The sequence below is a fragment of the Eleutherodactylus coqui genome, chromosome 6 (assembly GCF_035609145.1).
Source record: "Eleutherodactylus coqui strain aEleCoq1 chromosome 6, aEleCoq1.hap1, whole genome shotgun sequence".
In the NCBI taxonomy this organism is placed as follows: domain Eukaryota; kingdom Metazoa; phylum Chordata; class Amphibia; order Anura; family Eleutherodactylidae; genus Eleutherodactylus; species Eleutherodactylus coqui.
This window is the reverse complement of record NC_089842.1, coordinates 203,267,542-203,287,302: the sequence shown is the minus strand read 5'-3', so window position 1 is coordinate 203,287,302 and position 19,761 is coordinate 203,267,542. Positions and strand designations below refer to the sequence as shown.

The 19,761-nt window shown below is 45.6% G+C and overlaps 1 protein-coding gene across 3 annotated transcripts in view; it reads left to right on the top strand.

Moving 5' to 3' along the window:
* PACS2 (phosphofurin acidic cluster sorting protein 2) overlaps window positions 1–19,761 on the top strand; it is a 143,900-nt gene that overhangs the window by 34,835 nt on the left and 89,304 nt on the right. For all 3 annotated transcript variants that reach the window (XM_066608618.1, XM_066608620.1, XM_066608617.1), the window contains exon 2: window positions 8,825–8,912. In XM_066608618.1, coding sequence (XP_066464715.1) covers window positions 8,825–8,912 — 88 coding nt within the window. The remainder of the gene's footprint in view (window positions 1–8,824; window positions 8,913–19,761) is intronic.

Below are 19,761 nucleotides of genomic sequence, written 5' to 3'. Positions count from 1 at the left end.
TGCAGACGGCCGGGTCGGATCCCGCTGTGAGAATTCTCGCAGCGAGACCCGACCCGAGCCCCTGCAGGGACCAGTGCATGGGCAGAGCAGAGCCGAGGCGCCGGGAGAGACCTATCTGTGTGGGGCTCTGCGAGACCCGCACAGAAATGGAGCATGTCACGATTTGTTTTCCGCGCGTATTTTCACGTGTACAAATCGCGGCCGTCTGCATAGGATTGCGTTTTGCAATGCAATCCTATACAGGCGCCTTGGGGAGGAAATTCTGCGGGAAATCACGCCGCAGAATTCCCGCCCGTATGCGGGGGGCCGTAGGCAATTGAATTTAACGTCCGCAACAAATAAGCAGGTTACATGAGGATTTGCTGTGTATCTTACCCTTTCCAATCCACTGTCTGACGTCTGAAGACATTATGATTTAAGGCTATACAGCTCCAATGTTTGAAGACGTCCGTCGGGGTTCTCTTACTGTATATTGCCAGCCTCTCTGCTGTCGGAGCCTATCCAACGTGTCACCTCATGCAGTACTGGCTTTAGTCAGCAGATAGCGCCATTGTATAATGGCAGAAAAAGAGTAAGCCTCCTAGGAAAACCAGGATATAAATTGGATTGGAAAGGGTTAATGCCCGTGGGAGCCATAAGGTGGGTTTTCAGTCTCTAAATGTAAACAAGAATGTTTCAGTTCAGTGAATGGTAAAAAGGATATGAAGTGTAACTTTGTGGTTTGCTGTAACAAGTTTCCTTCTGTGAAGCGAGGCACGCGGCTCCTTTTCTAGAGATCTCCTGCTTGTAGGGTTTACGGAAAAATGTGCTGACAATGTCTTCTGAAACAATGTCCTGATGGCTCAAAGGCGGATTTATTGGGTTGGAATGCAAGTCATCACGTTTGGCACAAAGCAAGCATTGACTGACCGAAACGGCCCCCCTTCCCAGCCGTGAGCCATAGTGTTATCATCAGTGTACAAGAGCAAAGTAAGACCCAGAGTTGTGTATGAAGGAGAACATTTTCAATAGGAGTCGTTGATGAATTTTTAAAAAGTTGTTTTACTTTTTTTTCTTCTTTTATACTACTGCATGGTATTCCTTTTTATGTCATTATAAGCAGTTTGTAATCTTCAGTGACCACCTTACCTGGTTTACTGCTTGGCCTCCATAGAAAGTGACTAGCCGAACGTTCACCTTATCCTCTTCCCACTGCGGCCAGTTTCCGCCATTAGTCTGACCGGTCACTTTATGTTGCGATTAACTTTTGAGTGATTCTACTTATCCAAGTGATTCTGAGACTTTATTTTCTGTGGTACATTTTGGTTGATATCGTTTTTGTTTAAAATAAAAAAAAAATCAGAAATTTCCAGTTAATTTGAAAAAAATAAAATCAATTTTTAATAGTAGTGTTCTGCATGTATGACAATTATACCACACAAAATAACGGGGTTGTATGAGTATTTTTAATTTTTTTTGCAAAAACATGTGCCCCATGTAGCATAACAATCAATCATATACTCTCCTCTTCCCACTCTCGCTGTGCCCCATGCTGCCGCTCTGGCGGCATCTCCCCCACGATCTCCCGTTGACAGGTGGCAGAAGCTGGTTTACAAACCAATGACAGAACTCGGCACTCGAGCAGCGGCGCGGGAGATGAGAGGTGAGTATATTACTGCATAGAGTACATGGTTTTTGCAGGGAAAACCTCTTCGGACACCCCTTTTAATATATTATTTACCGGATGTCTACTTTGTGTTGGTGTAATTTTGTAAACGTCCATCTATTGTAATTGGGTGACAGAAGGCTTCTAGATATAGCAACCCTTTTTCATATTTTGAAGACCATTTCCAAAGCCTGCAGGTAAGAAGAAGCTGTGTTTTTACTGATACCACTATATGTAAAACTTCCCTTAAAAGTGTCGTCCCATGACTTAATTTCATACGTAAGGTAACTTGCAGTAGTTCTAGCATACAAAAATACCATATTTTTATTGGCTGTTCTGCAATGAGCAAAGACCTAACTGGGGAGGGTGACCTTAGCAAGCATGTCCACCAACACTCTGCTTATTAGGTGGCTAAAGGAAACCTGTTTCAGGGCTCAGTCACACGGGCACATCGGCACCCGTACACCGGCGCCAATGCGCCCGTGTGACTGACAGTTAGAAGACGGGCGTACCTGAAAACGGCCGTCTCTCTCCAGCGCTGATGAAAGAACACATGACCGGCAATGAAGCCGGTCACATGTTCTTCCTCCCGGCGCTGCAGAGAGACGGCCGGCTGCCGGCTGCAGTAACACGGGCGCCGATGCGCCCGTGTGACTGAGCCCTCAGAGAAGACGTAGTTTAAGAGGGTTTTCCGGGCCTCTAATATTGATGACCTATCCTTAGGACAGGTCATCCAGTATTCAATGGGGTTAGTGGATTCCTACCGATTTAGCAGTTTGAGGAGACTGTAGCACTTGTTCAAGCATCGGGGTCTCTTCTGAGACCAGAGACCTCTTATTCTTCATTATGTGGCCTGAGAACAGCTCAGCTCCATTAAACTGAAACCCCCTTTAGCAACGAGCCAGGCGGGAAAAGAATCATCTGGGTGGCTTCCTGGCTGTTTCGGCTTGATTGAGAATCCTCTCACCGCAGCCCAGGTACCTCTCTTCCCGGTCCACACTCCTTTTTAAATTGCTTCTGCAGCAAATCTACGGAATGGGAAATCTACCCCAAGGGTTTGTTTACAAAATTTGCAAAAATTGATCAAATTGCGTTAGATAGGAATCTATTATAGGGAGTAATCTAGCCATGGGGTCCATATTTTCAAAAACTTCTCGTGCCTATCAGCTAGAATAGAGGTCAGTTTTTCATTTATTAGATACCAGTCCACCCTGCCCTTGACCTCGGTAAAGTCCAAGGAAGCTTTACGATTCGAACGGACAATAACTTGTTTAGTGGCCAGAAAACGGTAGGAGATTAGTTTCCTAGAGTCGGGGGGGACGTTTACTGATGCGTTTGTTTAACAGCGCCTCCCAAGGGTTTTTTGTGTATGTTGTGGCCTGTGACTGAATAGATTAGGGAGTTAACTCGAATCCATAGCCTCCTAACCCAGGGACAGGACCACCAGATGTGGAGCATATCTCCCGAAACCAAACATCCTCGGAAACAGTTGGGAGAGTGTCCCGGTATTGCATGGGCTACTCGGTCTGGGGTTAAGTTCCAGCGAAACAAGATTTTAAGAAAATCACTGCAAAGTGCAAACTGTGTTTTTGCAAAAAAAAATTATATTTGACCACACCTTATGAATAAACCCATATTACTCCAAGATATTGATGAAATCTTTCTACATCAGATGGCCAAGCTCTCCAAAAAGCATGATATAGTGATCATGAGGGATTTTTAACTATGCAGACATTTGTTGGGAATCTCTCAGGTAAAAGATATGGATCCAACAAATTCTTATCTGCTCTTGTTGACAACTTTATCTTTCAAAAGGTCGAAGAGAAAACAAGAGGATCTGCTATCTTGGACCTAATTCTTACCAACAGGGAGGAAATGGTTGAGGAAGTAAGAGTGGCTGGGACTTTAGGAGGCAGTGATCATGCTATCCTTGAATTTTGGATAAAAAGTGGAGGAAGACCTGAGAAGACTCAGACCTCAAGGTTGGATTTCAGAAAGGCAGATTTTAATGAACTCTGAAAGAGGATAGGAAGAATCCAATGGCAGGATGTTCTTAAGGACAGAAATGTCCAAGAAGGTTGGGAAATATTGCGAAATGAGCGTCTCAAAGCACAATCATTAACAATCCCTAAAAGAATGAAGAATGGGAAGCATTTAGAGGTACTGGGATGGATAAACACAGAACTTGCACGCATAGAATCATAGAAATGGATGGGACCTCCAAGGTCATCGGGTCCAACCCCCTGCTCAGTGCAGGATTTACTAAATCTTCCCAGACAGATATTTGTCCAGCCTTTGTTTGAACACTTCCATTGAAGGAGAACTCGCCACCTCCCGTGGTAACCTGTTCCACTCATTGATCACCCTCACTGTCAGAAAGTTTTTTTTCTAATATCTAATTTGTGTCTCCTCCCTTTCAGTTTCATCCCATTGCTTCTAGTCTTTCCTTGTGCAAATGAGAATAGGGCTGATCCCTCTGCACTGTAACAGCCCTTCAGATATACCCTGTTTCCCCGGAAAATAAGACAAATACTTATATTAATTTTGCTCCTAACGCTTTTACTTTTTTACATGTATAACTGCCCGGACACAATTTAAATTAACTTGTTTTTTAACTGTATCTTGGGTAAATTTTTGGAGTAGGACATATTTAAAGCATCCTCAAAAATCCTGAAAAATGCTATGGCTTATTTTCGGGGAAGCTTAATTTTCAGGGAAACGGGGTATTAAGTCTCCTCTCAGACTTCTTTGCAAGCTGTATAAATACTCCTTGTATATCAGAGCTTCAGATGGCTTATGAAGTGGATGCCAGTGCAACCAAGAATTTGCAAACAGGGAGAAGACTTTTTAGTCTTGTTGCTGTTTGCGACTAGTCAGTCTTGCAGCTCTGTTTAAGAAATTAAAAATTAAATAAAATTATTGAAATTCTCTTTTGTATCTAGCATACATGCTGCGCATGTCTGCTGGAAGTGCCATCCCCATGTTTCTCAAATTGCCTGCTGGACAGAAGTGCTGCAATAGATGAGGGAGCGCTGAAGACACTGGATAGGAGCAGATTGCTCAGACTATTGCTCTTTAGGGTGAGCAACACTTCTGAAATGTACATACTGTTCAGTCAGGTCATCTGATTGGCTAAGCTAAATAAGTTTACAATAAGCGGTCATGGCTGAAATGAGCATTAGTGGGATGAATGATTCCAGTGCACATGATTTAGGCCAGTGGTAGTGCCATCGGCCGCTCACCACAATAATGAATACTGGCAGGGGTGCCGCGGCTCCCCAGCCGGCATTCATTCAGCTGCGCTGATCCTGGTGCACACTGTGACGTCAGTGTGCAGCCAGCATGCTCCTCCCCCTTCCCCTGATGTCTCCTCTTAGATTCCACAAGAGCAGGGGGAGCAAGCGTCTGGTAGCACACTGACGTCACAGTGTGCACCTGGGATCAGCGCTGCTAGCGGTGCCAGGCAGAGGAGCAGCAAAGTGGGTAAGTATATGGATCTCAGGGAATCGCTATTACAGCCGGGGCCGCCATGGGATGTCACTGTTACCGCTGGGGTATGTTTACATGTGAAAATTACCATGGCAAATTCTGCAGCATTTCTGCATCTAAAAAGCAGTCAAAATCTGCACACTGTCTATTTTGAAGCTGCCCTGTACTTTTTATAATGGCGGAGGTAAAAAAAAAAAATCATCATACGTCTTGATTAGTCCCGCCCCCCTGACGTGTTGGCACTTTGCGATAAAGAAGTGTGTTTTGGGTTGCAGTTCGGGCTCTCAGTCTCTAAAAGGTTCGCCATCACTGATTTAGGATATGTTCACAACTGTGCTAGGTGGCTGCTTTTGGGGCCCCCATTGCAGACCCAGCATTAAATTCCAGGAGAAATGGCTCTGCATGGCTCATGTGGGAAACTAGTGGAGTGCAGGGTGGAAGCCTGACTGCCCTGTTCTAGCCAGTGGTGGACTTCTAGTGTCCTACAGTTCCAAAGCTGAGGTTGCATGGTAACTTTGGCTGTGACTCATGTCAAGTGGCCAAAGATAGCAGTATAGACCCTATAGTTTTGCAAACTAATGAAAGTGCTTTACTTTGTTTTGTGATTCGCAAGTTGCTGATACCAAAGGATCGCAAGAAATCCAGCAAGTAGGGTCACAGCAAGTTCCAAGGCACCCGCATCTATTCGTTTCTGATGTCGCAGGACTAGACTGCAATCTTGAGCCACACAATATGTGCTGCAGCCAAAATTGCCATGTAATCCCGGACTAACCCGAGTGCTTCTCATGCTCTGCCCATGGTAACATCACTCCCCCACCCACTGGTGACGTCCTACAACCTATATAAAAGTTACGGCTCTTGACAAGGGGAGGACAAAAATAACACAATGAGAATACAACTAAGCCGTTATCTTGGACACAGCTCAGCAGTCCTGACAGAAGACACCGACCTACCTCCACCACAGAGATCTGGTGAGCTAAAGGACCTGTGGTGACGTCACAGCTGTGGGATGGAGCAATTCTGCAGTTTGGTAGAAAGTACTGTATGTTGGTTCTTCTCATGCTCCGCCCCCTGGTGACTTTTTCTCAGGTTCTATAGCATATATAAAACACAGAGCCTAAACTGACAGAAGAACACAGTTAGGGCTCTTGGAAGGGGAGGACAAAAATAACAAAATGAGAATACAACTAAGCCGTTATGATCTCAGACAGAACTCAGCGCTCAGCTTTATTGAATTTTTGATGAATCAGTACCCTTCATATAAAGAGACACTTATCCAGTTTTCATTAAAAAATTTTTGTTGTCACACAGTCAATTTCCAAATCAATTTTGTTCTTTTTTCTTTTTTCCTTTTAGCTTTACAATTGGCACAACAATTGTTGCCCTAATCTAGTTTTGCCTTTCCTGTTGGCGTGCAGATTCCATGATGCTGCTGACCTAGTTTTTTTTTCTGTTTTTATCCATTTGTGTTTCCCTTCATCCCTGTAGAAACGGCCTCTTGCAGAGCAGCAGCGCGGTCGTTACGGTTTTGGAACTGGAAGAAAGAAACTGGTTAATGACACTCTGACACAAGAGAATGTGTCATCAGAAAATAACCCATTGTAGTTAACGGATTTTAAGAATTTTTTTGTATGGTGTATTTTTTTTAAATTTTATTTTATTATTTTCAATATCACGATCTGTATTTATATTTTTAAAAAATCCTAAAATCCTGCTTTTTCACAGAGGCAGATAAATTGTAGTGGTCACATACCGTGCACTTGGCATACACGTACAATGAGCAATAATTGGGTAGTTTTAATTATTCACTTGAACATAACCTCTCCTCTTGTTAACCGTTCTGCCACTGCATTCCATTCAGCAAATTGTTAGGATGACTGTTTACACTAAGGCTTCATGTCCACGGGCAAAAGAAGAATTAAAATCCGCAGCGGATTTTACCTCTTCTCCCACACGCGGATCCGCACCCCATAGGGATGCATTGACCACCCGCGGGAAGATAAATACCCGCGGATGGTCAATAAAAGTGATTTTTAAAAAAAATGGAGCATGAAAAAATCTGGACCATGCTCCATTTTCGTGCGGGGCTCCCGCAGGCTTCTATTGGAGCCTATGGAAGCCGTCCGGATCCGCGGGAGACAAAAATCGGAATTTACTCACCCGCTCCGGTTCTTCTCTTCGCCGCGGCGCCATCTTCTCTCCGTCGCGGCCGGATCTTTTTTCTTCGGGCCGGCGCATGCGCGGGGCACGTCACCGACGTCATCCTGCACATCCGCCGAGCCGAAGAAAGAAGATCCGGCCGCGACGGAGAGAAGATGACGCCGTGGCGAAAAGAAGATCCGGAGCGGGCGAGAGCTAAGTTTATTCTTATTTATTCTCATTTTCAGCGCTCATGTCCGCGGGGCAGGAGGGACCCGCTACGGATTCTCCATGGAGAATCCGGAGCGGGCCTGATTTTCCCCGTGGACATGAGGCCTAAAGGATTTGTAGCAGGCGAGCAATGATTTTTAGATCTGCATTAAAGATCCAGTCAGTGATTAATGTAACGATTTATCAGATTTTCTTGCTTGCTGTGCATTTACATCTAAGGTGCCCTGTACAATCCCACCACAGAATTTCCGCCCCTGCCCGTCTGCATAGGATTGCATTACAAAATGCAATCCTATGCAGATGACCGTGATTTTTTCCGCGTGAAAATACGCACGGAGAACAAATCGCGACATGTTCTATTTCTGTGCGGGTCTCGCCTCTGCCGTTATTTGTTTTCCGTGCGTATTTTCACGCGGACAAATCGTGGCCGCCTGCATAGGATTGCATTTTGTGAAGCAATCCTATGCAGGTGGGCACGGGCGGAAATTCTGTGGGAAATCCTGCCGGAAAACTTCTGCCCGTTTGCAGGGGGCCTGATGAGAGCGTGTGAAAAAGATCGCAGCATGCTCTATCTACACGCAGTGTACACCTACTAATGTGAACGGATCAATGAAAGTCCATGTGTTTTCACTGTGTCACACGGCCCTGCGTAATCACAGTCGTGTGAATGAGCCTTCAGTCTGGACTCACACTAGCGTGTCTCGCAACATATCCGCCTATGGCAGATGGGTACAGCGTATTGCACTCGCGGAATACACTGTAATGACACACTTGTGTGAGCCAAGCCTTAAAGAAATATTCTTCTCTCAGACGTTACTGACTTTGGATATGCTAATGGTAAATGTGAGAATCCTCTTGCATCACAGCCGCTTGCTATAAAATTTGTGCAATTTTTATTTTATTTTTATCACAAAAGTCAATAAGACTTTCTAGTGTTAAAAACGCATAGCATGAAATTCGCAAGTTTGTGCGCTGCAATAAAAAAGAGGCTCCATAGGGAAACATGTGCTACAAAAAAAATCACAAATCGAAGATAGAGCATGCTTTTTTTATTTTTTCTCTCGCAAGATGGCTTCGGCGTAAACCTCGCTATTGTGAAGGAACTCATTGGAAAGCATGGGCTTCACATACATGTCTTTACTCACACTATCGCGATGAAATATTGCACTATTTTGTCACCTGTGTGCAAGCGGCCTTAGTAGTATACTTTGTGAAGACTGTAATTATTAGAGTGAAATATTGGAATCTGATACATTTTAATGACCACAACTTTTTGCAACATTTAGCGTTCCATTTTAACTTGCCATTGATGTCTTTCAGGCTCTGCAGTCTAACGCTGAAAAAGCTTCTAGTTGTGAAGGAACTGGATAAGGAGCTAATTTCAGTTGTCATTGCTGTGAAAATGCAGGTAAATTCTTTTAAATCGCTATAATTGTATTTTTTGTGCTTGGTATAAGTTGGTAAAATGGATAAATGGTTTCCTTTAGGCCTCATGTCCACGGTGAAAATCAGGCCCGCTCCGCGTTCTCCATGGAGAATCTGTAGCGGGTCCCTCCTGCCCCGCGGACATGAGGCTTAAAAATAAGAATAAATTTACCTCTCACCCGCTCCGTATCTTCCCTTCGCCGCGGTGTCATCTTCTCTGCGTCGCGGTCGGATCTTCTTTCTTCGGCCCAGCTGATGCGAAGGATGACGTCGGTGACGTGCCCCGCGCATGCGCCGGCCTGAAGAAAAAAGATCCGGCCGCGACGGAGAGAAGATGGCGCCGCGGCGAAGGGAAGAACCGGAGCCGGTGAGTAAATTCCTATTTTAGGACTCCCGCGGATCCGGACGGCTTCCATAGGCTTCAATAGAAGCCCGCGGGAGACCCGCACGAAAATGGAGCATGGTCCAGATTTTTTCATGCTCCATTTATTTTAAAATCCCTTTTATTGACCATCCGCGGGTATTTATTTATCTACCTGCGGGTGGTCAATGCATCCCTATGGGGTGCGGATCCGTGTGCAGGAGAAGAGTTAAAATCCGCTGCGGATTTTAATTCTTCTTTTGCCCGTGGACATTAGGCCTTAGGCCCAATGCACTCGGGCGTATTTGCATTGCAGATTCTGGAGCGGGTGTCTGCCTTCAGATTCCGCAGAAAATACTGCCCACAGACCTGCTAGACAAAATCGCATTTCCATATCCACAAGCAGAAATCAATTGACATTTTTTTTTCTGCTTGCGGAAGGGAAATTGCAGCATGTCCTATTCAGCACAGATGACATTGCGGAAGGGTCGCAGATTCCGCGTCATCGCTAGGGGATGACTTGGGAAAAGCAGACTTTTTTTTTTTAAATAACAATTCTGTACTGTGCATGTCGAACAGCTTGTTGTACAGTACAGAAGAAAAGAAGAAACAGCTGGTACGCGCGGATGCTGGCCGCGGGCACGGTCGGTTTCTGCATGTGGAATTCGACCTGCCCGTGTGCATTTGGCTTTAGTTTTACCCATGGCACCTGGTGGGGGTACTCGGTGGCGATTATATGTAAGTACATGGGGATTCTAAAGCCCTATTTAGACAAGTAGATTATCGCTCGTAATGCGTTATAACAATAAAAGTGAGTGGTGGTTTTGCTTTTAAAGACGGATGTTTTTTTCCTAACGAAAATCGTTGAAAAATGTCGGCCTTTTCAGTCGTTGTGTTATCGTTGTGTAGTGTTTGCATTGAAAACTCCCCTAAAATCGCTGAACGACGTCATTTTGACCAAACGATAAGCAAACGGCCAAATGATTGGTTTTAAGCGGACTGAAAGATCACGATGAGCGAATCTTTAACGAAAACTGCATGACGGGCGCAAGATAGTCACAACAATGATCGCTTAACCCATTAAGGTCCAGGCACTGTCAATATACGGCTTCTGGGCTCAAAGCTTAGCCATATGTAAGATTACGGCGGGGCTTTAAACTTCCCGTCTCCGCAATCAATCAGAGCGGTATGGGTTGTCAGCTGTTAGTAACAGCTGATAACCCAGAGGAGAAGGCGGGAGGGTTTTTTAACCCTTTCTGCCTTTTCCTTCCCCCGAGTACACAGCGCTGTGTAACTTTCACTACGGGAGCTATAGCTGAGCTGGAGGGTCGTACTAGACCCTTATCAGCTCTGCCAGTGACTATTGTCCCTGCAGGTTTTTTTTTCCCCTGTAACTGAGGATCCTATGGATGCCCCAGCTACAGTGGAAAAGTGACAAATAACAAAAAAAAAAAAAAAAAAAAAGAAAATAACCCAAAAACAGTCATCAACCAAAACCGTCGCTATTAGAGCCCTGTAATCCAAAACCATACACATTCTATATCAAAACGTCGGAAACGGGGGGCGTGGCTAGCCAGCGGCGGGAAGAGACACTCCAGAGAGAGCTGCTGGCCGAGCGCAAAAAGAAACGCCGATAGCGCATTATTGAACAGGTTTCGGCAGCCGAAAATAGCAGCGGCGACACCACCGGAGTCCCCGCTGCAAAAAGAGACCACCCGCGGCCCGCTGGCCGAAACCGCGATTTCGGGGCGTACTCAGCCAGGTGAAGCTGCGGCCTAAAGTTACAGACGCGGCCGACCGGAAGTGAAGGCCGGCCGTGGAAAGGAGCGTCGAAACCCCGCAGAAGGCAGGCAGAGACAGGGGCACAGCTGCAGAGGACCGGAGACCACCCGGAGAGACGCAGGAGAAAGGAGGTGAGGGGACTACAACCCCACAAATAGGTGATATCCAGTGGGGCACCCACAGAGTGGGAACAGAGAGAAAGCAGCTGAGAGGAGGGAGGCTGCGAGTTCACCACAGCACAACCCCACAAAGACCCCTCTGAGGCAGACCCCAGAGCCCTCACACCACGCTCTCCCCTCACCCTGAAGAGACCCCGGCTGCCTGAAAACCAGTGGGGCACTCAACAAAACCCAGAGCCCACAGCAGCAGCATATAATCAATAGACCTGTAATACAGATCCACCACAGCACCTAGGCCCCCCTGCTTACGGGTAGAGGACAATTGAAAAAGTGAGAGGTGCAGGAACAGAGTAATACCCCCACCAGCGATAACAAGTGCAAGAACGCACCCAATCTGCTGACTAGAACCTGCACAGAAGTGCAGTACCACAACGCAGGATAACCTGCAAACAAGAAAACCATAAGGCCTCATGTCCACGGGGAAAATCAGATCCGCTGCAGATTCTCCATGGAGAATCTGCAGCGGGTCCCTTCTGCCCCGCGGACATGAGGGATGAAAATAACAATAAATAAGAATAAACTCACCTCCCATCCGCTCCGTTTCTTCTCTTCGCTGCGGCGTCATCTTCTTTCTTCGGCTCGGCGGATGCGCATGATGACGTCGGTGACGTGCCCCGCGCATGCGCCGGGCCGAAGCAAAATGATCCAGCCGCGACGAAGAGAAGATGGCGCCGCGCGAAGAGAAGAAACGGAGCGTGTGAGTAAATCCCGATTTTTGTCTCCCGCGGATCCGGACGGCTTCCATAGGCTTCAATAGAAGCCTGCCGGAGCCGTCCCCGCGAGAGACCCGCACGAAAATGGAGCATGGTCCAGATTTTTTCATGCTCCATTTTTTTAAAAATCCCTTTTATTGACCATCCGCGGGTATTTATCTACCCGCGGGTGGTCAATGCATCCCTATGGGGTGCGGATCCGCGGGCAGGAGAAGAGTTAAAATCCGCTGCGGATTTTAATTCTTATTTTGCCCGTGGACATGAGCCCTAACAGTGCAACTATAGAGTCACCCTATAAGCGGCACCAGAAAATTATCTAAACCTAAGAGCACAAGCAACGCCAAACCGAGCCATCCTCACCTGGTCACCCCCCACCACACAGGGCTAGGTTCATACGCAGCCAGCGGAATGACCAAGGTCTAGCCGCGAGCTGCGTTCTGCCCCGGTCCCAACCAAGAGAACAGAAGTTATATCCAGCACAGAACTAAACGACCTTGCAACACCGAAAACCCAATATGTCCAGAAGGATCAGCAGACAGAATAAGGGACAAACAGCCTCCCAGTGCACACTACCAGAGCTGTTCTCAAGCAACCAATTCTCCCAGCTAGCAGAAATGGAACAGTCATCCCCCAACTCAGAAAACGAAGAGACGCGCAACAATGGCCCGAACATTGAACCCCCCGCATCACCGCAAACCGCCGACCTCTCCGCTTCAGATTCCAAGCTCCTCACTCATATTAAAAAAATGTTCAGAGAGCGATGCAAGATATATCTAAACAGATCAACGAGCTTGGCCAACGTACTAATGATCTCAAACACAAAACCGACGACATAATAGATGCACTTGACCAAGAGAGGACAAGATGGGAAGACTACGCAGAAAGAGTGGAAGCTCTCGAACTAAAATGCGAAGATCTCGAAAATCGAAGCAAAAGAGCAAACATCCGTATCCGGGGTCTACCAGAAACCGTCATCAACCTGAAAGAAGCGGACACAAACCTGTTCGCCGCTCTCTTCCCCCAAGTGGTGCATTAATCTTTCCGTATAGACAGAATACATTGGGCCCTTTCGAGACCGATTAATACTGATCTCCCAAGAGACACAATCTTAAAGGTTCACTATTCCAAAATGCGAGATCAACTACTGTTGGCGGCCCGCAATCTAGACGCCCTACCGGGGGTCCCTTCATCCGTTCAAATCTTCGCCGATATCGCACCATCCACCCTGGCTAAACGGCGGACCCTGAGACCAGTCACCCTAGCTCTACAGCAAGCAAATATAAGATATCGCTGGAACTTTCCGTTTGCCCTTTTGGTACGCATTAACCAAAGATCATACTCGGTCAGATCGTTGGAAGATGGTAAACGCATGCTGGAAGAACACATCCCCTTCGTGAACGAGACGGCCAGGTCCCCCAGGCCACAACGACCAACCCGATCCTGGACGACTGTGGGGAATCCACGCCGCAGAGTGACCACCACAGAAAACTGATCCCCCGAACGACGGAGACAGATACGTATCACCCAAGTTTACTAGTTTAACACTGTCGGGGGGCTGGGGATATACCGGGCTCCCTTAGGGGGGTCGGGGATAGCTTACGGCCTACTCACCTAACTTCTAGGTCTCCCTGGACTTTACACTGTCAAACGAAGCCCTTTAAGGGCCACATAGACAGCTTCACACATGTTCGATACCCGACAGTACAAGAGAATTTGTTAATGGCGGTGAAATGCCGAGCGTGATGACCGGCACTCACAAGTTGTAATGGTTCACCAGATAATAAGGCTAAGTTATGTTACTTCTGTTAATATTTAGCGATGTTATTGCACTGGGATGGGGCGGAGTGACTTGATGCCCACTCCCTACCAGACTCCGAGTGTCATCCCTCTATAAAAGTAGAGGGACACACTCAGTTTGGGATTTCTGGGTCCTAGAACCCAAATTGGTTCACTTCTATAGTAACTGTTATAATATCGTTCATACACAATGTTACACAACATATGGAAACTTATCTCCACACACTACTAGCGAAATCTCCGTTACCAAACGAGCCCCCAACAACCATATCAAAAACGTAGAATTACTTGGCACCCTCTCCCCTACTCAAAATGGCCATCATAATTTCACATAATGTCAGAGGATTTAACTCCCCACTAAAAAGAAAGAAAGCATTTGCCCAATACCTTAAATTAAAACCTGATGTCATATGCCTTCAGGAAACACACTTCTCCTCCACCTCCACACCCAATTACTTGCAATACTCAAGGTATTACTCCTCAGTAGCTGCCAAAAAACACCAAGGAGTCACGATCCTCATTCACAATTCCTTCCCCTATGTTGTGGATAAAACGGAAATAGTTCCCGAAGGCAGATTTATCATATTACAAGGCTCGATGCGAGAACAAAAAATGGTGATAGTAAACTCCTATGCACCGGTGAACAACCCTTACAAACTATTTACACTGATATCCAGAAAACTCAAAGCATTACCCAAAGCGTCCATCTATTGGATGGGTGACTTTAATATGATCACTTCACCCACTCTGGACCCCTCAACCCAAACTACGGATAAAGTCGGCCCTTCACAAAGAGCATCAATCTCAGCCACACTAAAAGAACTAGCATTGGCGGACTGCTGGAGAGAGGTCCATGGAACGAATAGAGGATACACCTTCTATTCAGCCTCGCATAAATCATATTCCCGAATCGATTGGGCTCTGATCTCAACTCGCCTACTCCCCACACTTGCCCAGTCAAGGCACATCCAATGCGCATGGTCAGACCATGATATAGTCCTCACACATCTCATAAGCTCATCACCCAAATCTATCCCCAGAAGATGGAGACTTAATGAATCATTGTTATAAGACCCCACAACGCTTGCCCAGATAACAGACAACCTAAACGAATACATAGGAACAAACGACAACGAGGCTTCCACACCAGTCTGGATCTGGCTCGCACACAAGGCCTTCATGCGAGGCCAAATATCCAAAATAGCCTCCATCAAGAAGAAAGAAAAATCGCAGGCCGTACAAGCCTTGGAAAGACGACTCACACTACTTGAAATAGCTAACCAACAGCGACTCAATATAGCCCTAACTAAAAATATAAGAGATACAAAACTGCAAATAAACCTATTATACACAACCCAGGCAGAAAAAGCACTACACTGGACACAAGCAACCTATTTTTTAAATTAGCTAATAAACCAGATAAACTACTGGCAGCTCGCCTCAGACCAAAGGAAAGAATTAACATAGTACACTCCATCAGAAGAGAAAGTGGGACATGCACCTCCAACCCTGATAAAATTGCCAGCACATTCTCCGACTTCTACAATAAATTATATAAATACAAGCCCCAGAAATCCCCCTCCGCCCCCCAGAAATACCTAGAAAACATTCGGCTCCCGCAGATTTCAGAACACCAAAACGAACACCTCAATCAACATATCACGGTACAAGAAGTAGAAGATACTATCAAGACTCTAAAACCGGGGAAAGCGCCGGGCCCGGATGGACTAACGGCCTTATATTATAAAAAATTCATCTCCACACTGTCCCTTCCGTTAACACGCTTCTACAATAATATCATACTAGGAGAGTCAATTCCCAAGGAATTTTTAAAAGCGCACATAACGGTTATACCCAAACCCAATAAGGAGCATACCTCCACGAAGAATTACAGGCCCATATCCCTGTTAAATCTAGACTATAAAATCTTAACTAGTATATTAGCCAAACTATTAAACTCCTTCCTCCCCGCCCTAATTAATAAAGACCAGGTAGGTTTTATACCGTCCCGACAAGCACCAGATAATATTAGAAAAGTTCTAAACTTAATACACATCTCAAAGTCACATAAATCCCTACAAGTAACACTGGCCCTGGACATTGAGAAGGCTTTTGATAGCCTCTCGTGGGCCTACCTTTTTGCAGTACTGAGAAAAGCAGGGATAAAGGGGAACTTTATTACAGCACTTCATACTCTTTACTCAACACCCTCTGCTAAACTAAAACTACCTTCGTCCACACTAAACAAAACAAAAGTACAAAGAGGAACTAGACAGGGCTGCCCATTGTCACCAGGCCTTTTCGCAATGGCGATGGAACCCCTAGCCCAGATGATTAGAATGAGCCCTAACATATCTGGAGTGAAGGCAGGAGATAAAGAATATAAAATCACTCTCTTCGCGGATGATAAACTGCTCACTCTAACCAAACCACTCACCTCACTACCAAACTTGATAAAAATCCTGGACTCCTTTGCAGAAGTCTCAGGACTGGTAGTCAACATGGACAAAACGGAAGCGCTATTACACAACACCCCTACACACCTCCAGAGACTCCTAGAACTAAACTTTGGATTCAAGGCAAGCCCACACTACATTACCTACTTAGGTGTTAAATTAACTTCAAATATAGATGCATTATATAAATGGAATTACCCCCTCCTTATTTACTTCCCTAAAAACAGACTTGCAGAAGTGGAGCCAATCCACCATCTCGTGGATAGGCCGCATCAACTCGGTTAAGATGAATATACTGCCGCGCCTCCTATATCCTTTCAGGTGCCTACCTATAAATATCCCCCCAAGAGAACTAGAGGATATGCAAAAAGCCATATTCCATTTCATCTGGGGAAACAAAAAAACCCAGAATCAAAAAGAAGGTAATGCACTACCACAAGAGAATAGGAGGACCATCGGTACCGAATCTAAAGAAATATTACCTGGCAGCCCAACTAACACAAATTCCTTCCATGTTGGCAGGCTCAAAAAAACCCTTATGGGTAAACATAGAGGCCTCTCTCATCAGACCGTTAGACATGAGAACCATCTTCTGGGACAGAAAATGGAAACCCATAAATATAGCACAGATGGCCCCACTAACACACCACCAATTCCTGATATGGAGAAAAAACAGATTCAAGCACAACCTGATATCCCCTATTTCACCGCTGACACCAGTGATCCCCAACCAAGCATTCTCACTAAGTCTCCAAGAAGAAAATTTTAAATGGTGGCGCTCCAAACACATCACTCTCCTTCACCACTTTACAGCTCACAATAAAATGCTCTCCCCACAACAATTGGCTGAAAAATACTCGGTTCCAAAGGACCTATGGCTTGAGCTGCAACAAATACACAGCTTTATACGCTCCTTAATAAGCACGACCAGTCCACAGTCAACCCTCACGCCGCTCGAAAGAGTATGCCTCTGGTCACCACTCCAACCAGGCATCATTTCCTCGCTTTACTCCAGCATGAATAAACCACTTGCAGAAGTAAAACTACCATTCATGCAACGCTGGGAATCAGACCTAGGTATCTCCCTGTCCCTACCTCGCTGGCACCACTGCTGCACATTCATTGCCAAAGGGAGTCACCAAGTAACCCTCGCAGAATCAGCAGTAAAAATCCTACACAGAACACATCTAGTCCCCACAAAACAGGCTTTTCCCCTCTCACCATCTGTCTGTCTCCTGGCCGATAAACCTCTAGGGTACAACAACCAACAGCATAAACTGTCACAACAGATTTGTATGGCGACCAAAATACACATAGCCTCACAGTGGCTATCACCCAACCTTTCGCTGAAAACAAAACTAGAGTATCTAGAATGATGCTTTATGAAAAACTGTCGGCCATGGGAGAAGACAACATGGTCATATTTCTCAAGACATGGAAACCGTGGGCGGAATACCTAGATATACCGGGCCTGAATAAGCCACATGAAATACGAAATGGAGAAGAAGCTCCAATAAAACGCATTATTCAAGGAGAAAATAGGACATCATTAGAAACATAAAACTAAGTACAAAACAGACAATAGCCAAGAAAACAAAATAACATATACCGATAAGAGCAGGAGGAGAGGGGAAAAAGCAAAAGGGGAGGGGGGCGAGGGGAAAAAAATTAAAAAATAGGATGATTTAGAAAAATACAGGCTAATACGCTAAATTTTGTGTGGAACAATACTTTCATTTTACTATTAAAGCTTGTTATACGTGTTAACTGTTTGATGCATAAACAATGTTTAAATATGCCCCTGCGAGGGGAACAACTTTTTGTAACACATCAAAATAATGTGAAAACTCAATGAAATTCTTTTGAAACAAAAACGTCGGAAGCAAAATGAGGAACCCGTTCCTATGCTTTATTTTAGCGTAAATATACTAATTTTGAAAAGATCTAGAAATGTTAAAAAAATATATATATATATTTTTTTTGTTTTTACCCCCAATAAAACTAAAAAATGGGGAAAAAAAGTTAGTGAAAAAGATATAAAAAAAAAAATAGCCCTAGATGTTACGGGGGAAAAAAAAGGCAGCAAAAATAATTTTGATAGCTAAAGGAAACAAAATAGGGCCGCAAAAACCACCACATGGGTAAAATCTCTAAAGTGTATTGTCCTTAAGGTATAAAACGGCCTGGTCCTTAAGGGGTTAAACTATGGCTTTTGAGCGAATTTCAAGCAGTAATCGTTGTCTAAATCAGCCGGAGGGTGCATTCACAGGAACGTATATCGGCTCGGTTTTCACGCCGAGCCGATACACGTCGTCCTCATCTGCAGGAGGGGGGGGGGGGGGGGGGGAGGATGGAAAAGCCAGGAGCAGGAACTGAGCTCCTGCCCCCCCTCTGCCTCCTCTCCACCCCTCTGTACTATTTGCAATGGGGAGAGGCGGGGCGGGGGTGGGGCTAATTCTCGTAACTGGGCCCCGTCCCGCCTCCTTTCATTGCAAATAGTGCAGAGGGGTGGAGAGGAGGCAGAGAGGGGGTGGGAGCTCAGTTCCTGCTCCTGGTTCTTCAATCCCCCCCCCCCCCCCCCTGCAGATGAGGACACTGTATATCGGCTCGGCGTGAAAACCGAGCCGATATACGTTCGTGTGAATGCACCCTTAAGTTGTAGTCATTATGTACTAATGAGAAGCTAAGAGCATACCACTTGCTATCACACCCGCAGAGAAAAAACAGCCACACGGATAAAGGGGGTTTTCCAGTTTTATGGGAATAAAACCTCATGACTGTATAAACAAAAAGTTTGTAACTTTCCCTGCACTTGTTTCAGATTTTGCTCACAATGATGACTAGCTCGTTGCATCGCTGGTTTCCTTTGTTTTCAAGGGGCTTAGCTGAAAACACTGGCTGGGCAGATCTATCCTATTACTGAAGCGAATGGCGCCGAATGGACCCTCTTGACTGTAACTTAGTTCATTCCTTTTTCTATCTGCCATTTTACAGAATATAATGGCATTGCATGCAGCGCTATTTTGTCCTATAGTTTAACAGAAATGGACATCCAGAATGTAATCTCTGATGCCAACATGAACAAGCCCTAACTGCACTAATAGTCGTGCTATAACGGCTCCAAATGGCAACCAAAATGGTCGCTAATGTGCCCAAAATTTTGTAATTGAAAAGACTTCACTCTTGTTGCCATTTACGACCAACCCTGCCACAGCACTATGTGGCTGCAGTGAAATATCTCTGCTCCTCATGTAGCGGCATGCGTAGCGTACCACGCACTGGCACGTCTGGTAGAAGCCCTGCCCTCTGGTGACACTTTGCTTCGCGCCAATTGGGCAGGTGATTGTTGCATTACTGCTTTCTGCTGCTCCTTTGGCCCGCCTGCTGCGCTGGCAGTAGCTTCTCCCTCCTGTCACTGTGGGGATGGGTGCCTGGTTTCTGTAAGCGTGGCTCTTGTTAGAGTCCATATAATGAAAACTGCACCAAACACATGCTTTTTTTTGTTTGTTTTTTTGTTTTGCCGCAGACACAGCAGAAACGCACA